Source organism: Symsagittifera roscoffensis, chromosome 4, assembly GCF_963678635.1.
Source record: "Symsagittifera roscoffensis chromosome 4, txSymRosc1.1, whole genome shotgun sequence".
In the NCBI taxonomy this organism is placed as follows: Eukaryota; Metazoa; Xenacoelomorpha; order Acoela; family Convolutidae; genus Symsagittifera; species Symsagittifera roscoffensis.
This window is the reverse complement of record NC_087065.1, coordinates 1,886,761-1,909,568: the sequence shown is the minus strand read 5'-3', so window position 1 is coordinate 1,909,568 and position 22,808 is coordinate 1,886,761. Positions and strand designations below refer to the sequence as shown.

Below are 22,808 nucleotides of genomic sequence, written 5' to 3'. Positions count from 1 at the left end.
TCGAATCAGGACTGAAAATGTTTTTATCTGGTTCATAACTGCACTCATTCCGATGATTATTTGTGGTACCTGATTTTTCGTGGAAAAAAATTAAAAGGAAACACTAAAATACACCCGAAGGCAAAAGTTCCCATTTTCAATGGTCGGAACGTAAATTTGCTGTGCTTCTACAACTTTGTATTGAATGACAGTTCTTATGTATGGAATTTTGTTTAAGAGTTATTGAGATGGAATGTCGATGCATTATTTTTGGCACAAATTCTCATTTGAATTTTTTTCATACCATGGCATCATTTAAGGCTTAAAAATATCAGCCGGATCTTCTTGGTTTTTGTTTCGAATTGTTCCTTTCAATTATTGGTAAATGTCTGCAACGATGAATGCATTGTAACGTCCAGGTATTGGCAGCTTTAAATGTTTACAGAAACGCACGGCTGCGAAGTGTTGTCCAGTGAGATTCAATTCAAGTCAATACGTAATTCAAGTCTGTTAAAAGTAATTCGAAATTTGTTGTGAAGTTAAATCATTTCGTTGCAAGTTTTTCTTGTTTGTTGGCTATTCGGTCTTCTATTTTACTTGCTCGTTTCAGGTTTTAATGATGAGAGTAGAGGGTTGAAATGGCGAAGAAGAGGAAGCGAGAGTACAGTGGCATCAAACAGGCGAGAGAGGATGTGCTGGAGGCGATGACGTCCAACTACCAGGATGACGGAATAGCCCCGGAGGAGCGGGAGAGGGAGGGGAAGGAAGGGGCCGAGGCGGAGGGAGGGTGGGGACAGACTTCAGAGGAGGAACCAGCCGACGTCGACTCGGAAACAGAGGTCAGCAAATAATATTTTTTCGCAAACCGCGGATGCAATGCCTAGTTTCCAATCACTGTCCAAATCATTTCATAATCATTCAAGTTTTATGCTATCCCAGAGTTTTCCTCTTTGTTCTTAGCGTCAAAGGAGTCTTTTTTGATATTACTTCAATGCATCCATTTTTGGTCGACGACCCTTTAACTTAATCCGAGGATGCTTTCGATTTCTGTCAAGTCATTTCTGTGGTGCAGAGAAGTTTGCTCAAGAAAAGATGCAAATTATTTGTCACTACTTCCATACGGAATTTTTGGCCTCTTCTCGAAGAAATTGTCATCAGAGACCAAATTTCCGGCCAGTTTTCAGAAAGGTCAATGGAAACACGAGGTTAAAATCATAGATCGATAAAAGAGTAGTAAGTAGTAGTTGTAAATAAAGAGTTTAAATTGCTTCTACTCCATTATCAATAAAAAAGTTGAGTTTTATTAAGGAATAAATTTAAGTAAAAATACTATTTAGCAAGAACAGAAACAATGTCTTTTGCATGAGTTTTTGTCACAATTGGAGATGAGGCATTTCTTGAAGCAATTTTAGCTGCAGCTTGGAAGTACCAGGAGGTTTCGCAACAATGTTCAATGAACTAACTTTGTGCAGGTGATCTTCTATGCTTACAATCCGCTGTAAAAAGAAGGAATCTCAAATCTTGGTTTTCCATCTCTAATACTGTAATTTGATGTATATTGAAGAGATTCAATCGCCCAGACATTAACAATTATTATCATAGTGTTCATGCAATAACTTATTAAAGAGTAACAAGTCTTTTAGTTGCAGCTGAAGTGAAATAGGCAACAGATTACTTTTTTAAGTCCATCTTTGTGCGAATTGTTTTGGTCTTCCAAGTTTGTCTTTGTAATAGTATGTTGAATTGCACCTAAGCTACGTTTTGGCTCTGCAGAAAGAGTGTTTCTTCAAAATTACGTTTTTGTGCACGTTAAAATAGATACACAACAGGTTCTAACAAGTTTTTAGGCTGGATTTTTAATTGCGTTGCCATCCTCTACATGTCTATTCGTACTCACATTGCATATGCCGTTGTTTTCAGCATATTATTGTTCCGAGCAGTTTCTCTGAGTGGGAAGGACTGGCTAGGGTCTGTTTTTTTCTAGCTGAATGTGACTTCCTCAGAGAAAGGCAACTTCAAATTGTGGTATCATAATTAACGTTTCAGCCGTGATTCGGCCTCTTATAAATTTGGAACAGGTAGTCTGTGTGGTCTGCATTTTTTCGTTTTTCTGTTAAATAATATTTCAGACTAAGATGTTTCAGAACGAATTTCCAACCAATCAAAGCTGTCTGAGAATTTTTTCAATTTTCTCTCTCTCTCTCCCTCCCTCCCTCCCTCCCTCCCTCTCTCTCTCTCTCTCTCTCTCTCTCTCTCTCTCTAGGTGAAAAATGATTTCTCCCTCTCTCTAGGTAAAAAATTATTAACAAAAGGGTATTGCAATCGGGTATTAGACTTTCTTCCATCTCATTTGGAGTCTTCTCTAGTGGAACCTTGTTTCATAATCAAGTTAGATTTCTTAGCGTTCCCGGTTTTTTTAGCATGGAGGTAACGAACACGCCTTGGACTCAAAGGTCCTTGGTTCGAATCTGACTTGGCCCTGTTTTTCAAACGGGAAAAGTTTTAATAATTCAAATAAAATTGTCGGCATATTATTTGTCTGCTTATCGTTTGTCGGCATACTTGCCAAATTTTTTGTTCCGCGCTTTTTTTAATGGTGCTTCTAGTGCTTGATTTACTTGTAATTTTACTTACCTTGACTTCGTATTTCCTTTTTTTCTGTTTCGCTTAATAAATCTATTTGGCCCAAATTATTTTGGCCTATTTGTGATTGGCTTTGCGATGTAATTTTGGGTCGTTTCAAGGACAGCACAATTTTTACGTTCCCGCACGCACCGTTGAAATTTCATTTTTTTCTGCTTAATAGGTTTCAACTTGTTTACACCAGCAAAGCTTGTGCTATATTATGAACTCTCTTTTTTCCCACCTAGATGGCAAATATTGTTGCGACGCAACTATTTTTACGACAAAATGTGTTCATTTTGAAAATGTTCATTTTGATCAATAACCAGCTATTAAGTACAGCTAATGCTAAGAATTGTGCACAGACTATATTTTTTTTACAAATAGCACTTTAGCTTCATGGTATCATAGACTGTAGCGTAGAGGTAGGGAAGGAGATTCGCAACAAGGTAAGAGTGTTCGAACCTGGGCCAGGTCGGATGTTTTTTATAAACTTTTTCGTATACTAGTCAAAATGCGTCCGCTCTATAAATTGAGGCATGTTAGTTGGTAAGTTTTTTTTTCAAATTGACTGGTACTGCTAATGCGTCATAATTGGCTTGCGTCACTTAGCAATTATGTAGACTCATAGTTGGCGTCCGTTACCTAAGAAATTTTGTAGACTCAAAGTTTTACTCATTCAGTTTTTCCTAGTAGCTTTAGCGGTCATATTTTTGCTTGTGTATACGAAGTGCAACTTCGCCTCTGTTCATATCGGATTAGTAGCCTCTTTTTTATGTCGTTTGTTACGGCACAATATTTTTGTGATGCCTGTATATGTTATGAGGGTAAGGGTGATGTAAAAATTTAAAATAACTTTTGATTAAAAAATTTGGGCTTGAAGTGTTTCTGCTCAGATATTTTTGGCTTTGTCGGCGCTTGGTTAATTTTTTTCCGATGCTGATTTTGCATTATGTTGTTTGGGCATGTTGTCTTGTCAGTTATCTTGTTATTTTGATAGATCTAGTTGTATCGCAAATGGTGCGAAGCTCAGCTTCGCCTCTGTGTGCTTTCCTGTCTCTCATCTGGACTCTTGTTGGTATCTTGTTTCATAATGAATTCAAGTTTTGAATTCGCTCTTCACCTTTGGCCTGGAGGTAACGATTACGCTTGGGACGTTAAAGGTCTTTGGTTTGAATCTGACCAGGGCCTGTTTTTTTCGAACGGAAATTTTCTGAATCAACTTGGTCGGCATAATATTTGTCTGCTTGTATTTTGTCGGCTTAGTTGCCACATCTACGAATCTTTTATTTTTGCAGTAAACTAGTTTTATGGTAGTTGTGTCTAGTGTTTTAGCATTTTAAAAATCTGGTCCAATTGATAATTGATTTTTACATTGGTTGTAATTTTACCAACTCGATTTGTTAAGTTTTTGTTTTTAAGGATCGTCTTTTTTTGGCTTAATTGGTTTCGGTTTTTATCGACTAGTGGCCTCCTTTTGCGTCGTTTGAGAACAAAAAAAATGTGTGCGTTTGTGCGTTCTGAGGGGAAAGGGGACTTTTTTTAAAATTAATTTGATTTTTTTTCGTCGTCAAGGGTTTCTGCTCAGATATTTTTGGCTTTGTTACCGCTTGGTAATTTTAAATTCGAATTCTATCAACCGACCGGCTCATCAGACGTAGAGCTAACACGACTGATCGAGATGGCTTATTCTTGTTGTTCGAATACGACCGGGACCAGTTTTTTTTATAGAGTCTTTGTGCTTTTTCTGACTATCGTCCGTCTGTCTATTTTTGTCTTCTTACTTCCCGTAACCCGACTTTGTTTCGAAGGTTCATTTTTTCAAATTTCTTCCTAATAGCTGTAAAATCCACGCTTAAGACCACAAAGCCCGGGTGTTCGATTCCAGTCGAAACCTGTTTTTTTTCGAAACTGAAAGTTTTCGGCTAATTTAGATTATTGTCTGTCTGCTTATTTCCGCTGAAAGGACTGTTTTAAAAATTGGACTTCTTTTTATCATTCCGAAAGCTTCTTGTATAAATTTCAATGGTACAGGTAATTGCTTTGCTTATTTTGGGCTTTTGCTCCAATTTTTAATATCAAAAACGGTTTTGTGAATTTTTTTTTTTTTCAATTTATTTTTTTTTCGTTTGATTTTAATCATTGTTATTCATTTTTGTACCGCACGTGTTGCGACGCTCAGTTGCGACGCTGAAGTTCTTTTTTAAGAGTTGGTGAACGTAGTTCAATCTCTTTTATAGATGGTGATGATTTTTTTTTCGTTTTCCAGGAAAAGTCAAATTTACTTTTTCGCCGTTTGACTTTTAATTTTTTTTATAAATCCGCTCATTTTCTTGGTCTAAAAGAAGTCAAACTACTTTCAAACAGCGAAAGTCTTAAAATTACAAAAATTTGATCTACTTCTATTTTCGAAAGGGGATTTTAATGTTCAGATTTCCCAGCGAAATGAAGATTTTATTTATTGATACAGTTTTATCAAGAAGTGCTAGTCTTAAATTGTTCTAGAAAATCAAAGTGTTTTTGCTAGTGTGTATTTTTTCTGTTTACTTGCGTTCATTGGCTCTTTTCCAACTGTCTGTTGGCTATGTTCATTTGCAGATTATTCGATTTTTTTCCTGTTTTTGACGCGTTTACCTCAAATTTTTTCCATATATATTTTTAAAAAACTTTTATTCTTGGTCGAGTCAAATACGGAACCCTATAATAGGGGATCCTTGGGTTAATGAGAGGGTAGAATTCCTGAAAAAGGCGCCCATCCCGTTCGCAGCTAGTGATTTGCATGCACATCGACAGGTACGTTCAGAGGATATTGTGCTACCGGTCTATTCTCGTTTTTACTCAAGTGATTTCAAAAGTATTGTGTAATATTACGAGCCATCTGTTTTTCTAATCCAATTCGTATAAAATAGTGCTCATTTTGTTACCATTTTTGCTGCATAACATTGGCAATTTAATAGTGTTATCCGCGTTATTGGTGGCAGCTTAAGTTTAATTGCGGTACATGTCGAAAATTTTATTTTTCACGGCCTATTTTTGCTCATTTTGCTTTTTAAAGCCAGTTTTAGTCGGTTTCGTTTGCGAATTGCTGCTTTGCCTCTATGTATTTTTTTACTTTCAGCTGCAAGTAGCGCTCGAAAGTGGGCTTCTGAAGCCGGGATTGAACGTGGAGCTTCCGATGCTGGAGAAACCCATCTATGACGCAGACAGCATCAAGCGTCTGACAACTGAGTTGCGTGAACATAATTTGGAGTGGGTTGAGAGGATGGATGTCACGTGTGAGCCCCTGGACAGTTCCCAGTGTGTGAGAAATGATGACCTGCTGGAGGCTATTGAGTCAAATGACCTGGTGAATGATGACTTCAAACGGGAACTCGTGTTGTTAGTATCTTTCCTTGCTACAAAAAACCTTCAATAAAGTTATATAAAATATTTGTTGTTTTCAGCTTCGTCTTTTGTGTTTTTATTTCATCACAATTGACCAGCTCTGAAGCAGAAATCGTTATAAGAACAACCACATTCCTTGAAGATCACGTCGTCTTTTTTGCTCAACTCTTTTTAAAGTTTTTTTTTGTCGTATTTTTGCTATTGTTTGTGAAGCGCAGCTTCGCTTCTGTGTCATCTCTGATCTTTAAAAAGATTTCGATTAAACGGGTTCGACCTATGTTATATCGGCTTAGTCAACTTTTGATGCGTAGTTTTTTGAATTGCTTTGGACTGTTTCAGTAGGGATGGGTCGTAGGATTTTCGTTTTGTGCAGTAGTATTTTACGGAATCCACTTTTTTCCAAACTTAAGTCGCAGATAAAGGTGTTCATTATTTGGCGGAACCTTCGCATATTTATATCTGGTTGAATTTTGCTCCATAGCTTTTTATTAATGTATCTGGATTATTTTTGGCTAATTCCTGTTTGATAAAACATAGATACTTTGAAAATGTCTGGGATTCGATTTGTTTTTTATTTTTTTTGAGACGCTAATGAGTTTTTGCACTTTTCGCAAAAATTGGAACTTTTCTCGATTTATTTTACCGATTTTCAAATACATATATTATCAATAGAGAGACCGGCTACTTCCTTGTGTGCTTGGATATTCCATTTTTCTTCACAGGGCGTTCTAAGACTTCAGAAGTTTCTGTGGGAAGGTGATTTTGACCACTTTTTTAGGTTACTTTACTTTTTCAGTACCGAGACAAATCTGAGATTACTCAATCAAAAGAGTGTGTTCTGGGGATCTCCCCTGCATATGCTTTGGTTGAAAAGAGTTTTGACCGTTTTTTGAAAGCATTTTCTTTTTTTTAGAAACTCCGTCAAATCTGAGGTTAAGGGTATAATTGAAAGAACAGATTGTGAATCTTTGCTGCACAACTGTTGTTGCCGTAATTTTTTAAATGAAAAAGTAATCGCCTTGAAATTTTATAATTTTTGAAATTGTTCTAGTTTTTTTGGTAACATTTTGGTCGACCCAATTTTTTTTCGCCTTAGTTGTCGCTCGATTATTGATTCTAAAAACCTTAACAACCTCATTGAGTGTTAAGGTTGTTTATGAACATCATCCGAAGCAAAGGTGTGAAACTTTTTTTGCAATTTTTTGGTTTTTTTGAAGTAACTTTTTTTTTAGCTTGGAATGAAGTGTTTTGAATTGTATCGCAAATGTTGCGAGGCTCAGCTTCGCCTCTGTGTAGATGATCATTCTATTTTTTAAATATACAGTAGCAATTTTCTTGTTTGATTCTTATGTTCAGTTTCTTTGGGCAGCTTATTTTCTTTTTGCGATTTCAAGCATCATTACCTATATCTGCTTAAATAAAAAGCATTTATCGGCCACATTTGAGGGTAGTGTATTACAAGCGGTAGTGGATTAGTGGTAAATGCAACTGACTCTTGGATAGGATGTCCGATTTTCAAACCCCTTTCAAAGCGGTTGTAATTTGCAGGTAATTTTCTTTCAAATGGTTTTTGCATTTTGAGTGCTCCCTTTTGACATGTTATTTTGTGCTTGCGATTAGTAATTATACTGCGATTATCACATCAGAACATAGCGCCTGAGGCAAAGATCCTGAGTTTTAATTCTACCAGAAAATTTTTTGGTAATAATGAAAATGTTGGCTTATCCTTCGCTTATTTTTTGTCGGCTTACTTGTTACCGTCGTGAAATTTTTTGTGATTGAAACATTTTTCTCTATAATTAAAACTAGATTTGATTCACTCTGATTTTGGATAGTCGCCCGTTTTCGTTTTGTTTTAGCTTGAAATGTTTTTCGAATTGAATAGTTTCGGCTTTTGTTATATCGATTATATTGACATACTCCAATATCGCGCTGTTTGATTAGAAAAATGATTGTCCTTTTTGTTTTCCAGATTCGGGGGGGGGGGGGGGGGGGCTGAATTTATTTATTACAATGTTGTTTTTGGTTCAAATGGCATCTACGCAAGTTGTGCTAATTTAGTTGCAGCTCCGTAGTTTTTTTTAAATTTTCTTATTTAACGCTGACAATTGTGTTTCTCGACATATTTAATTCAAATAGAACATCATTCAAGGCAAAGTTATGAACTTATAGAACATTATTTTTTGGTATTTCCAGTCATCAAAAAGCATTGCATCAAGCCTTGTCTTCATTTCTTCATTTGCGAGAATCAGTTTATTGCCACTTCGTCGCAATTTTATATATTTTTTGGTCTTACGTGTAATATGGCGAAAATTGCAAATTTACGATTTAAGGTATGCTGAAATAATTTGTTCACAATGTTAGTTTGTTCATCATGCCAAGTTTCATTGCATTATGGCACTGTTAAAGTAGTTTTTTAAAACCTAAAGTTCAATGGTGGGGGTGAAGGAAGTAGAAAAACGCCCTTAATCAAATCATGAATTCATGATTTTATCTGGTTGCATAATTCATTTTTTAATTTTACCAATTGGTTCTTCCGTACTGTTTGATTTTGTCAGATGAGCGTCTATCAAGTTTGTTAGAGGTTCGCTGGATTACCCCGATAAATGGTATATTTTTGTATAGCAATTGACGTGAAGCCCCATTTCGCTTGTGTTTACACAAGTATAGCTTGTGTCATAGTATGAACCTAAGTCCCAAATGTGTTTATTTTGAAAGTTTCCATTTTGATCCAGCTATTAAGTACAGCCAATGCTAAGGATATTACCACAGACTATTATCTTACAAATAGCACTTTAGCTTTCAGGTATCATGGTTCTGTAGCGTAGAGGTAGGGAACGACACCAGCAGCAAAATAAGAGGGTTCAAACCTGGGCAGGGTCGGATGTTTTTAATGAACTTTTTCGTATACTAGTTAAAATGCGTCCGCTCTATAAATTGAGGCATGTTAGTTGGTAAATTTCTTTTCAAATTGACTGGTACTGCTAATTCGTCATAATTGGCTTGCTTCACTTAGCAATTATGTAGACTCTTAGTTGGCGTGCGTCACTTGAGATATTGAAAGTTTTACTCATTCAGCTTTTCCAAGTAGCGAAGTGTATGCGAAGTGCAACTTAGCCATTGTATAAATTTCGGGATTAATGCGTCTCCATTGCTGAAACTTCAGCAGCTTTTTACTAAATTTCCTCTCGTTAGAAGCGAATTTTAAAGGCTAATAGTAGTGCATGTCATTAAATTCGAAAACTAAAATTTTTCAATTCTTTTTCAGTTTCGTGAAATAACTATGAGTAGACCGTTTTGAAACTTGCGGTCATCTTAGTGTGTTATAATGAACCTTCTTTTTTTTCTAACCTAATTCGCAAATAAAAGCTTACGATAAAAGTATTCTCTTATTTGAAATTTCACTGTAGAATTGGAAATTGCATAGCACCTGTTCTCTTCTTTATTTGTAGCGGGTAGTATTTGGAGCCTATTAAGCTTCCGTGGCTGAATGGTTAGTGTGTCTCCTGGTCACTAGGTCGTTGGTACTAATCTTAGAGGTAGCCGAGGCTTATTAATTCGAGGCTTATTTCTTATGTTTATTGTTGCAATTTATAGAGCTGGTTTTTGTCGTGCTTGCGAAGCGAAGCTTCGCCTCTGTTAATCTAGCGAGCGTAGTGTATTAGTGTTTGCTCATACCAATCTGTAGCACTGGAAATTCTGCTTTATTTGTGACCTTAGCACATATGGAAGGACGCATGGCACCTATTATTCTGGTCGGAGGTTCAACGCCGATCTGTGCACAAGTTTTATATATATTTGGTGGCATTTGCTGCATATCTTTGGCAATTTATAAGCATCTATAGCTGTTTCGTTAGTGGCTTCTGTAATTATTCTTTCAGGGGCCCGTAATGCAAATGCGAGAACGGGAGACTCTAATTGTCGTGGTCACATGTTCGAATCCGACCCAAAACAAAAGTTTTACAAATTCGAGGCATTTCTATTTTTCTTGTTGCACATTCTAGAGTTTTTTGCCGTTTTCTGGCTAATGTTTGTAACATCGCCTCTGTGTAATTTTTTTGAAAACTTACCTTTATATGAAATCAAGTTTCTGAAAGCTAAACTGATTTTAGCTATTGTTTTTAAAAATGGTTTCTTAGGGTTGTTTTAATAGGTCAAATGAGCCCTTCTGATGCATAAATGTGTTAAAGATTGGGCTTTCTTCCCGTTGAAATCCATTGTAATTAATTTTAGCGAGATATTGGACAAGGACTGGGTGGCATCCTATGTTTGCAGCTACTAACAGCAAACCACTAATTTTAAACTATCTTAATTTCTTGCTCAAGATATTAGTTATCTTTACTGTATCTTCTTTTCTGTTAAAGATTCGATGAAAGTAGGCCAGACTCTTATATCGGTCGCGATGATTTTTCTTTTCGTTTTTTTTCAGGAAAAGTCTTAAATTTTGTGCAAATTTACTTTTTCGCTGTTTGACTTTTGATATATATTTTTTCAAGTTCAGTTACAGGTAACGAAAAACGTAATCAACTTCAAATCTCGAAAGCGAAATGAAAATGTTACTTTTCGATCCAGTTTTCTCAAGTTGGGTTAATTTTATCACAAAAGTGTCAATTATAAAGAGTAATGAACGTAATGAAGACTCTTTTATCGGTCTTGCTGATTTTTTGTTTGTTTTTTTTTTCAGGAAAAAGTTTTAAAATATTGATAGACTTAGGTATATATGCTTTTTTTGAGTTCAATTGAAATTCATCTGCTGGAAGTGACGTAAATAGCGCTCTCCAAATACGAACGTAGAAATGGCGCAAAAAAAAAACGAACTATTTCTAGAAAGTAGAATTTAATTTATAGGTATTTATAGATTTCCTGCGGAATATAATTTTTACCGGTTGATCCACTTTTCTCAAGTTGGGTAAATGATATCAAAATAGCGCCAATCATAAAACGTTCTTGAAATTCAAAGAGCTTAAAGGGCATCTATTTTTTTCTTTGAAATTTGAAAGTTGAGAATTTTTTAAACAAAGTCAGTGTTTTTTTTATGTTGGCTTGCGTTCATTTTTTTTTCCGATCTTTGATTGGCTGTTAATTTGCTCTAGAAATTCAAAAAGCCTTAACGGCATCTCTTTTTTTGGAAATTTGAAAGAGATGAGTATTTTTCAAAAAAAAAGTCAATTTTTTCTGTTTACTTGCGTTCATTGACCTTTCCAACTGTTGGCTATATTTTTGCCGTTAAAAGAAATTTTTCACTATTTTTAATTAGGCAATTTGATTGAAATTAGTTCTACGATTGATGGGTTGCAATCAACATGAGCATCCTGGTGATGACTTCTTTCTGCGTCTGCTGGGCTGTCTGATTTTGAAGCCGGTACTTTTGCCGGTTCTGTTGGCTTGTTTCTCCACAATCATGTCCGTCACTGTCTCGAACAACTTGCCCACTCCCTCGCCCGTCTTAGCCGATGTCTGGAAGTAGTGATCGTAGAAGTTGCCGGCCATGTCTTCCAGGTTTTTTTCCTGCATCCAGGGTTGCAAATTGGCTTGAGCTACCTTTTGAATTTTTCAGTTTAGAAAGAAGACAAAAATTGGCTTTCAAGTAAGTAACTGCTGATGATTCTTAATTAAGGTTTGAAAAATGAAAGGTTTGAAAGCAGAAACATGGAAGTAGGTTTAAAAACAAATTTTACGTACTAGCAAACTTGATTTAAAATAACACTACTGATTCTTATGTGGTGTTTTTTTTTGCAACCGTGCCTGCATGCGTTTCATGTCACACTTATTGGCCACCAGTACAAAAATGGTGTCCGTAGATACTATTTCCTCCGCCTTCTGGCGCCACTGGTCCAGAACAAGCATGGATTTTTCGTCATTGATGGCGAACACGATCACCACTGCGTCTGCGAATCGGAAGTTGACTGAGGGAACTGTTGATATGTCGCAGTGTTGTCCACTTAAAGTCCACAAGTTCAGATCCACCGTTCTTTTGGCGTGTTGGATTCTTTTGACGATGAAGTCGCTGCCAAGAGTTGCAACATAGGTCTCGTTGAAGCGTCCTAAAGTGTGAGACATACTTGAGATCAGACTGTGATTTTGCTTAGCCTTCTTTCACAGCTATTGTGCATGTCTGTTATGGAAGTGCTGTGCAGTGCTTAATTCGCGTGGGAAGAACCGAAAATTACTGGGGGGGGGGGTTGGACATTTTACATTTTTTGGAGAAAAAAGCAAAACAAAAAAGGCGTTTCTCATTGCGGGAGGTTCAAAATTATCAGGAGGGTATTGCAAATTTGAAACAATTCTGATAACTATAACGGTAAAATTGAGCCAAAAATGTTTTGGAACTTGAAAATTGGCGTAAAATTTTATTTATTTAATCCAAGCGACAATTTTTTGGGAGGAAAAAACAGCTTTTTTTATTTGGAGCTCTCAAAAATGAGGGTATTAAGTCGTGCAAAGTGTCTATCAAGGGAGTGAAGACTTATTCAAGTCGCTTGATTAATTGTTTGTTCGTTTTTACGAAAAAAAAATCCTGTTCGTACTGAATTTTTGGTGGATTAGCCTTTGATTTTGTAAGTTCGCCAAATGAAAAGAAAATTACGCTCTGTAATTGCAATAGTGCAACTGGTCCAAATATGCGAAGAGGTAAAACTTGTGTCGAGGTGTCAATAAGTCTTCCCTCGGAAGAGTTGCAGCATACGTTTGATCTTAAGACCTGTCTATTGCAAAGGGAATTGTTTATGACAAATTTACTTTTCTTTAAAGACAATAAGTTGTTTTTTTTTTTCACGCTATTTATGATTATATTTTTTAAAATAAATTATGTATTTTTATATTAAGATTCACTAAAAGTGTTCTCAAAAGACTGAACAAACTGAGTTACCAATTTTTCATGTATGTAACAAATGAATTACAATTTTCATGCTAAGGATTATCAGCGAAGGTTGCTCAAAACAAAAAAAAGTACCAACAATAAGGTCTCGTTTGACTCCTTGTGTAATCGTGAACCAAAATGTTTAACTTGTTAGCTAATTTTGGATTGCTACCTCCCGAATTATGAATTGATAAAGTCATTCAAAGTTTTAACTATTTTAAAATTCGATGACTTGTTTAGATTTCAGTGAATTCTAAAATAGACGAAATTGAAGCGAATAAAATCATTTGAGAATTCATTTATTCTCCGGTTGACTATTTTGCTGTTCTTGCAACTAAGCTTTCCCAATTCGCAGGTGCGGGAATAGCAATCGCATTTTTTGATATACTTCATTGAAGCAGTTTCCAGATTGGTTTGTTCTCTCCTTAAGTAACTGCATACTTTTTGGTTTGTTTTTGACAAAACATTGAATTTAATTCAATTTAGTTTAATTTGGACAAAATTAAGTTCTATTCGGACAAAATTAAGCGCAGCTACCAGCCAATTTTAGATTAAATATTATCAAAATTAGCGTCTTACTTAGCTGAACAAATATTTCTCCATTCCAAGCTTTGTTAAGCTGAAAGACGCTCAATTTGATAGAGTTTGTTTGAGTTTCACCCGGTTATTTTTGAGATCAACCAAATTGCACCACATAAGATCTATTTTTGTATAAAATAGCACAATAAGTTGCCCCAAAGTTGTATTTAGCTATGAAAAGGAACTATAAAAAAGGAAAAATTGCAATGGAGTGATGTGCTATTTATCGATCTGCTTAACACTACGTACCATCTGTGTATTGTCTGACTAAGCTGGTCTTGCCGGTGTAGCCATGGCCAGCGAGGATGATCTTGAAGGACCTGACCGACTCCTGGTCGTGATCCACCATCAGAACAGACCACACTTAACAACCACTACTAACTAGCCCAGTCGTAACAAAGGAGAAGAAGAAATGAGTAATCAACTAATAGTTTAAAATTACCCAACTACTCGATGTGTTAGTCGAAGACAATAGAGTTGAAATGGGAGAGACAAAAAACTACTGCTGTTCAAGTGGAAGTGTTGAGTCTTATTGCTAAATATATCTGCAACGAAACGGACTTGAAACAAAAGCAACAAGAGCCATGACGTGACATGAAATGGCATGGAATGGGTCAGTTTATTCAGTCAAACACACAAAAAGATCAAAGTGTCATCATCTTTGTTGTTGCATGTTATAGTGTGTGTCAACTATTAGGCGTGCTCTCTGGCATTGAAGAAACTCCATTTGAATGGCGATAGTTGTTTGCAATGTTCGTTTGATCATGCGACCAAATAGTGTCCATGGTATGGAATCTGGATATTCAAATAATTGACGTGTCTAGAATTTAAATAAATCAAAAATGCCCTCCACTATAAAAATCCAGATGTTTTTGCTGCATCCCTGTACATGAGAGCAAAGCTGTAATAATTAATCCAAGAGGAATGGAACCAACATACGAGCTGATCAGCTCTTTACAGAGAACCTTTGTTGTACCACTGCTGAAGTGTTTTTCCCCGGGTTGAGAGTTGTTTCCACACGCAGGAATATCATCCTCGCTGGACATTGATCCGAGCATGAAGGAAATGAGTGGACTTCCAACACCGATCTGTCAATCGAGTTAAAGTTAAAATAATATTTCCACCTTGAGAGTAACTTGAAAAGCGCTCTGTATTGCAACCTGTACTAGATTTTTTCAGGTGAACAGCTAATCTCCTGCGGAATGCCAGCCGAGCAGACGTGATCACCAATTTTTTCTGATACCTTTTCCGAAATGGTTTTCGATCTTGGTTCTAGATTTATCAATCTAGATTTATACGCAATGTTTCGTTAAGAGTCAATGAACGTGGCGAAGACTCTTATGTAGGTCTTGATGATTTGTTTGTTTGTTTTTCATGAAGTAGTCCTAAAATTTGGTCTCTCAAATTTGATTTTTGGCTGTTTGTGATTACTTTTCAAGTTCAGCGCCTTTCCTTTGGTAAACAGAAGGCAAGTCGAAAAGAACAAGTGGAAAGCTAACAAAAAACGTGAACGAGTTATATTTTCGAAAGTAAATTTTTGTTTTCAGATTTCATCGCGGAATTAGAAGTTTACCTATTGATCTATTTTTCTCAAATTGAGTTAATTTTATCGAAAAAGTGTCAATCATAATTTTTTCATGAAATTCTGAATTTTATGGCCATATATTTGTAAGAGTAATGAACGTGTTGAACACGTGCATAGCTCTTGGTAATTTTTTTTCTGGAAATTCATTCAATTTTTACGCTTAATTTTCATTTTGTCTTTTGACTTTTCTTTTCAAGTTCAATTCTGTTCCATTATTAGAAGCAAAGCAAACTCCACTTTTGAACAGCTTTAAGTGTGAAAATAAAGAGAAAAGAGATCGACTTCTAGTCTCGAAAGTGGATTTTAATGTCCAGATTTACCAGCGATAAATAAAGTTTACTTATTGATCCAGTTTTCTCAAGTTGGGTTAACTTATCAAAACCCAATCAAAAAAGCACCAATCATAAGTTGTTCTTGAAATTCGATGAGCTTTAAGGGCTAATATTTTTTCTTTAAAATTCGAAAGTTGAAATTTTTCAAAAAAAAAATCAGTTTTTTTTCTGTTTCCTTGCGTTCATTACTCTTTCCCAACTGTTCATTGGCAATTATTTTTCCTTGAAAATCGAAAATTGAAGTTTTTGAAAAACAAATTTTTTTTTCTGTTTATTCTGTTTGAGTTTATTTTTTCTCTTCCAAGTGTCTCTCGTCTAAGTTTTTATTTTTTCAAGGGGTTTATTTGGCTTAAATTGTTTCGGCTTAGATTTTTATTGCCTGATGTTGCGTCGTTTGCAAGGCAAAAATGTTCTTCATTTTATTAGATTTTCTATCTTATTAGATTTTCATTTTATTAGATTTTCTAAAGTGGAGATTGCAGCTGATGTTTCATATAACCATTTTTTGGCCAAACGAGCGTCTACTTGAATTATTTCAGTTTAGTTACCTCTTCGTTTTTTTTTCATTGTCATCAAGTGTCAATGAAAAAACTTATTTGGGTCGTGATAATTTTTTTAAGGAAAAAATTTAAATTTGCTCGCTCAAGTATTTTTCTGGGATATGTATTATAATATAAAAGCAAACTCCACTATCGAACTGCAAAAGTGTTCAGAAGAAGTAAACAGTTGCCTTGTGTGTCCTAATTGGGTTAAATTTAAGAAAAGTTATCAATTATAAATTGTTTTTAAAGATCAAAGAGCCTCAAGGGCATGTTTGTTTTTCTTTGAAAGTTGGAGTTTTTCAAAACGCGAGTCACAGTTCCAGCTGTCTGTCAGCTATGTTTCTTGCCTTACTTTCCCCATTTTGAATTTCATTCGAGGCAAGTCGTGACTTTTCGTTGATTTTTATTAGCTTGCCTTGCGGTTTGCTATGTGTCGAAATTGGTGCATAAATCCGCTTCGCCAATGTGTTAGTTTTCAAATCAGTCTATTGATTTGTTTCCGGTCCATTACATTTTGATCTCTGAATAGGATATCTGCTTTCACTGTGTCGGAAATGCGTTGTCATAGTAATCGAGTATATATTGAGGATTGCTCGATTTCACTAGCAGTTGCTTGTTTCTGTCTATGCGCTCCATTATTTGGAAATTGGTTTAGTTCTACCGAAATTGTCAGTCAAAAAGATTTTTAAAATTCAAGGAGCTTCAAGCTGATGTATGGGTTATTTTCAATAAGTAATATTCAGAAAAGTAATTTTTTTTTGCAGTTTGGTTGATAAGCTTTTATATTGTAGCTGTATTATACATCGTCTGTTTCGTTTGACAGATGAGTTTATGTTTTAGTTTTGGCCAGGCACAGGCAGCAGTGGCCATTGCTCTTCCCAAATTGAGGCAGCTGGGAGTGAAGACGGAGAGACCGGCAGACTTCTTCGCAGAAATGGCCAAGTCGGACGAACACATGAAGAAGGTGAATAGGATAAATTGTTCATAAATCATCTAGCAATATGTATTTCCCATTTCAATTGAATGTTACACATCATCTTTCCCCTGGGTATGAAGGTTGCCAGATTTTTTTATCTAAACCTCACTAAATTTTGCGTATTATAAGTTTTGGCAGGCCGCAAAAAATTGAAACTGAAACTGAGGCTAGCAATATGTTTTATCAGATCACATACATGATGACTTTGATTTTCTCGGCCAATGCTTGAAATATGCTCCCAATCGTTTAAAGGACATTAATGTTTGTAGCTTTACTAGAAAAAGTGACTACTAGCTTTTCTAGGTTTTAATGTAATGTTTCGACTATGCCGAATGAATGTTTATGTTTTAGGTCAGAGAGCGACTGTTGGCCAAGTCCAAGACAGCTGAGAGAGTGGAAAAGATCAGAAAATTGCGAGATGCCAAGAAATTCGCCAAAAAAGTGAGTGCTTAGTTGAGAGCGGCAGCAATCAAGCGTCGCTGTAAATAAAAAAGGATAACTAGAAGCTGATGCAGCAATCAGTTAAGTCAATTTTGATCCTCAGAAAAGTGCTAAGTTCAAAAACCCTCCTAAAAGAAATAAAAGGCAGGACCCAAAGTCTAATTGTTCTAAAAACTTCTATCCATTTTTTGCTTCGTAATAGCGGCGTATACTCGTACCAAACAGTACTTGAATCTGTTTCTCAAAGATGAATTATGAGCGTTAATATTTAAGCGACTTAATTTGCTTTTTTCAAGTATTAATGAACAAAGTGACGTGAGTCAAATAAAATGGAGTGTACTTTACGCTTCAAAAATGGATCTTAAATTCTAGATTTCCCAGCGGATTAATAATTACATAGTGATTTAGTAAAAAATATGATTTAGTGATCTTCCTTGAAATGCAATTTCTAAATGATGCTTCAAATTCAACATAATTTCAGTTGAATTGATTCTTTCTATGAAACTTGGGAACTTTGTAAAAGTTTCCAAAAAATTGAGTAGTTTTTTTATCGTGGAGCGTATCAACGCTTCGTGATGCCTGTTACCTATGTTCCTGTGAAATTACCGCTGCAAGTGACCTTGTGATTGTTCAGCAGCGATTTTTCCCTAACTTGGCCGTATCACCTTTTTCTTAATTGAGATATAAATCAAATTCTGATGAAGCATTACTTACCTTTACTTAAGCAAGGCTAGTGTTGTACAAGCAAAATCTTTTTTTTTTGCAGCCAGTCTCAAATTTAATTGCACGGTTTGTGTTCAGTTTTTATGCGCTATAATTTAAGCAACGGGAATTTTATCCGCTCTAATAAAGTGCATTTATTGCTGACTAGTTTTTACTAGTCAAGCATGTGTAAAAATTTAAGCTTATTAGAAGTTCGATGAACCAGTTGCAAACTTTTATGTTTTTAAGGTTCCAATATTTACCCTTGCGATAAGCAAGGGTATTGCAATCGGGTACTAGACTTTTTTCCCGTAAATAATTTTGTCCACAACTTTGTTCATCGACTCCTGGTGGTACCTTGGTTCATAACGAATAGAAACTTCCTACTGTCAACTGCCCATACTGCACCCTTGGCCTCGTGGTAACGGATATGCCTGGGATGGCAAAGGTCTTGGGTTCGAATCTGACCAGAATCTGTTCGGCGAAAATTCCGGTTCAAAAAAATTTCGGCATTTTATTTGTCTGCTTATGTTTTGTCGGCTTAGATGCCAGATCTAAGAATCTTTTGCTTTTGGTGCGAATAAATTTCACTGTAGTTGCTTTAAGTGTCTTATCATTTTGAAAATCCGATCGAATCGAAATTTGCTTTTTACCTTGGTTGTAGTTTTACCAACTCGATTTGTTAAAATTTGATTGTTGTTTTTTTAAGAGTAATGAACGTAGTGAAGACTCTTATATAGGTCTTGCTAATTTTTTTTCAGGAAAAAGTCTTAAAATTTGTTCACGCTCAATTTTGATTTTTCGCTGTTTGACTTGTGATTTTCTTTTATCTAATGAAGACTTGTATAGGTCGTGATATTTTTTTAGTTTTTTTTTCCAGATATATGTTTTACTTTTTGTTCAGGCTCAAATTTACTTTTCATTTTTTTTGTAAGTTCAGCTCATTTCCTTTACTAAGTTTCGTTTTCAGAAATCTTAAGTTTAAGATTTTCCAGCGAAATAAATAAAAGTTACATATTGATTCAGTGTACTCAAATTGGGTTAATTTTATCAAAAAAGGGTCAATCAGAATTTGTTCCAGAAATTCTAAGATTTTTAAGGACATCGTTGTTTCTTTAAAATTCGTCTAGTTTGGTTTACTACAAACATATTATCGCAACTTGAAATAAACTAAATAAGATTTATCACTTATATGTACGAAATTCTCTTGTTTTACGATTTTGTGTCATTTGTTGTGTTCCGTTCAGGTGCAAATAGAGAAAGAAAAGACGAAATTGACAGAGAAGAAGCAGATGATTGACAAGACGAATCTTGTGAGGAAGGGCAAGAGCAAAGACCTCTCGTTCCTGCACGAGGACTCCTTAACAGGCAACAAGACCATAGACCTCACAGACAGAGTGGTCACCAAAGCACTCATGAAAAACGCCGCAAACGCCACAGCCAAAAGGAAGTTAGTACCAGTTGGTTACTGCTACCATAGTGTTACACGATCAGCCAATTTCGGCCCATTAATTCAAAATTATTTGATCTGCACAGATAACCTTATAAAAACAGTTGCTTACAGCCTAAAATTGGGAGGGGGGGGGTTGTGGAATCTTTGCGCTTATTTTTTTGCTGAGTGTGAAATCGAGAAAATATCCCTCCACATCAAGTCACTATGGTGAAGTTGCCAAGGAAGGGTACTCTTATCTTAATATGGGAAGGTACGATGTAGATATGATTTTTCGCAGTTTTGAATTCCCCATTGAATGTTTGTTGAGGGTCAAGTCTGGTGTCAATTTACAGCAAAAGCCATCATTTTCTTCGTGATTCGGATTCCATAAAGAAATTAGAAAAAGTTGTCCCGATGTCGAGAAAAACGGGTCTGATTTTTTTTGAATAAGACAAATTGATAGACGTTTGGCTCGAAATTTAATTGTACTGCATTATTAACGTTTTTTTAGTCATTATTATTACTCATTCTAGCTTTTTTTTACCTAGTTAAATCGTGTAATCTAAAATAGCAGCGGCAAATTTGTACAAAAAGAATTAAACGTTTTTTTTTAATTGTACAGAACATTCTGTGCTAGTAAAACAGCAACCGACTATCCTTATTTAAGTTTGCTTATTTTTTCCCGTCTTAGGGTTTTCCATCTGTTTACATTTGAGAGGTTTCCGAGTGCTAGTGTTTCAATTTGTAGCTCCGCCTCTATGGCAACGCGGACGCGTAATTGTGAGACTGGAACATTCAAATTAACATATGAATAATATCAGTTCTTTTGTAGAAAAGTACTTTTATATAGGTCTTGACGATTTTTTTGTTTTTTTTTTCAGGAAAAAGTCGTAAAATTTGTACACGCTCAATTTTGATTTTTCGCGGATTGACTTGTGATTTCTTTTTCAGTTCACTTCATTTCTTTTGTTAAAAGGAAGGCAAACTCCGCTATCGAACAGTGAAAGGGTAAAGGTCACGAAAAACGTGATCGACTTCTAATTTCGAAAATGGAAATTGATTATCAGATTTCCCAGCGAAATAAAATTTCTACCTATTGATCCAATTTTCTCATATTGGGCTAATGTTATCAAAAAAAAGGTCAATCATGTACTGTTCTACAAGTTCAAAGAGCTTTAAAGCCATCTATTTTTTTCGAAATTCAAAAGTTTTTACATTTGCGAAGCAAAGTGTATTAGTACGATCTTTTGTTTTCCAACCTAAGTAGCAAATATTGGTGCCACTTTTAGGGCACCGTTACAGCTTTTTGATAATAGGTGCTTTGACAGTTGATTAGTAAAAAGTCTACACAGCTGATGCATTCTTAGTTCATCTAATGAACCGAAAAAAGTTATTCGTTTCAAACAGCAGTACAATGATAAAATCTCGATTTCGTTAAGTTTCCAACTCAGAATATCTCACAATTTGTTTGAAAGGCATAATTTATACATAATTTGGCTTTATGCTTTCCCATTTATTACATGCAAAACTAGTGTCTTTTTGTATTTGGTGCTACTTTGGCTGCATCGAATTGGCAATTTATTAGCATGTGGCTAGTGCGTGAGACTCAAATTTGCCAGGTCAGAAATTCGAATCCGACACGTAGCCGAGTTTTTTCTCTAATTCGAGGCTTATTTCGACTTTTTTTATTTCACTTGATAGAGCTGCTTTTTGGTCGTGTTCTCGCGAGTGTTTGCGGAGCGCATCTTCGTATCTGGGCTTAAAAAAGTCCGTTTTTTTTAGTTTCCTTGCGTTCATTACTCTTTTCCAACTGTCAACTGGCTATGTTTATAGTTTTAAGTATCAATAAAGGAAGTGAAGACACAAATTTAGAACATTTTTTTATTACTGAGAAAAAAGTCTTTAAATTTAATCAGGCCGAAGTTTTTGTTGTTCGGTTTGAGTTTTGATTTCTTTTCAATTCGAAATCATTTGATAAAATAGGAAAGCGGAAACTGTTTCAACTGTATTGGGGCTAGGTTTATTCCCTTTCAGCTATGATTTGAGCTGCCACAAACAATTCCGCAGTTAGTTGTCTCAATGTCGAGAAGAGAAGTTTAAAGTTATGGCTTTTTAGGCTGAATATTCAGTTTTTATTTTCAGATCTTCGACTAAAATTGGGGAAATGAACAAGAAGCGCAATAAGCTGAGAGAAGCAAAAGACTTGAAGTATGGCTATGGAGGGAAGAAGCGGAACATCAAACGCAACGACAAGAAGAGCACGAATGCATTCGGAAAAGACACCCGACGACAGGGCTCAACATCCTCGGGATTCAAGGTGGGTATTAATGTGATGAAACTAGAGCGACTGATTCGTTCATTATCGAATATCATTATTTCTCCGTTTAAGGTTGTTTTTATGAAGTGCAGTATGTAACAAGGCTGTTATCCTTGAAGGCTCAGCAGATTGATTTGGGCTTCCGTCTCATCAGAATATGATTCTAGTGATGTGGAATGAATTATTTATCAATGCTAATTCTAGACAATAAACGTTTTAATGTCTCAAAAAGGCACTAAAAAGAAGGTTTTATTGTTTTCATTGTTGACTTCGTAAATCATTTCAAGCTTTAAATGGCGAATCTTATTAATCACGAAATGAAATGTTAGATCTCTGTTTTCAGAGGAAGCAACCGACCAGTGGTTCCAGTTCAAATAGAGCAGGCAAAGGAAAGAAGAAAAAGTAGACGACATTTGATATAAACTGATGTTATTCTTGCTGTTATCCTTGTCCTTAACTTTGTTTTCGATCAATTGGATTCTTTTCGTCCACCGTTTTCAAGTTAAATGTATACGTCAAAAACTCAATATCAATCAAAAAAATTTGAATCCAGCCATAGTGGTAGCTGGTAAATGAGCAGAATGGTCTGAGAGAAAAAATTATTGATTGTACGTGCTAATCGATAAAAACAAGTATTAAAGTCATCAATATTACAAATGAAATGAATTATTGAACTTAATTATACAACAAGGGAGTCATTTCATGTTTTTTTTTGCTCTGAAAAATTTGAAACTTCGCGGACTTCTTAAGTTAACGTGAAGTTTTCGCGTACCATTTTTAATATTGACGAGTCTCATACTTGTTTTTATCGCTTTATCATTTTGTAGTGATTTTGTCTAAATCAATCCAAAGACTTTTTGTGAAAAATCAATATTGACATTTGCATGCTGCATCAGCCGGTTCTTGGACTGCTTAAATTATTTACCCTTCCGATCAGCAAGGGTATTGCAATCGGGTACTAGTTTTTGCCCGTAAACAAATTAGTTTACAGAACTGTCAATATCAGATTTGGTAAATTTAGATTGAATCCATAGTAAATTCACAACTGATTGTCTACA

The 22,808-nt window shown here is 35.4% G+C and overlaps 4 protein-coding genes across 4 annotated transcripts in view; 1 reads left to right on the top strand and 3 right to left on the bottom strand.

The window, feature by feature from the left end:
• The window catches only part of LOC134844510 (cyclin-L1-like), a 213,885-nt gene that overhangs the window by 167,994 nt on the left and 23,083 nt on the right, over window positions 1-22,808 (bottom strand). The gene's annotated exons all lie outside the window — the stretch shown is intronic.
• LOC134844511 (ectonucleotide pyrophosphatase/phosphodiesterase family member 5-like) overlaps window positions 1-22,808 on the bottom strand; it is a 232,724-nt gene that overhangs the window by 186,834 nt on the left and 23,082 nt on the right. The window lies entirely within an intron of this gene.
• LOC134844140 (probable rRNA-processing protein EBP2) lies at window positions 593-22,241 on the top strand. Its single transcript, XM_063860658.1, has 7 exons — window positions 593-818; window positions 5,720-5,979; window positions 16,723-16,846; window positions 17,210-17,299; window positions 19,249-19,451; window positions 21,576-21,750; window positions 22,094-22,241. The coding sequence occupies exons 1-7, from the start codon at window positions 618-620 to the stop codon at window positions 22,154-22,156; spliced, it is 1,116 nt and encodes a 371-aa protein (XP_063716728.1). The 5' UTR covers window positions 593-617; the 3' UTR covers window positions 22,157-22,241.
• On the bottom strand, window positions 11,189-14,087 carry LOC134844561 (ras-related protein Rab-13-like). The gene is made up of 3 exons (XM_063861289.1): window positions 13,673-14,087; window positions 11,731-12,029; window positions 11,189-11,493 (listed from the first exon to the last, which is right to left on the bottom strand). Exons 1-3 carry the CDS (start codon window positions 13,770-13,772, stop codon window positions 11,284-11,286), a joined length of 609 nt encoding a protein of 202 aa, XP_063717359.1. The 5' UTR covers window positions 13,773-14,087; the 3' UTR covers window positions 11,189-11,283.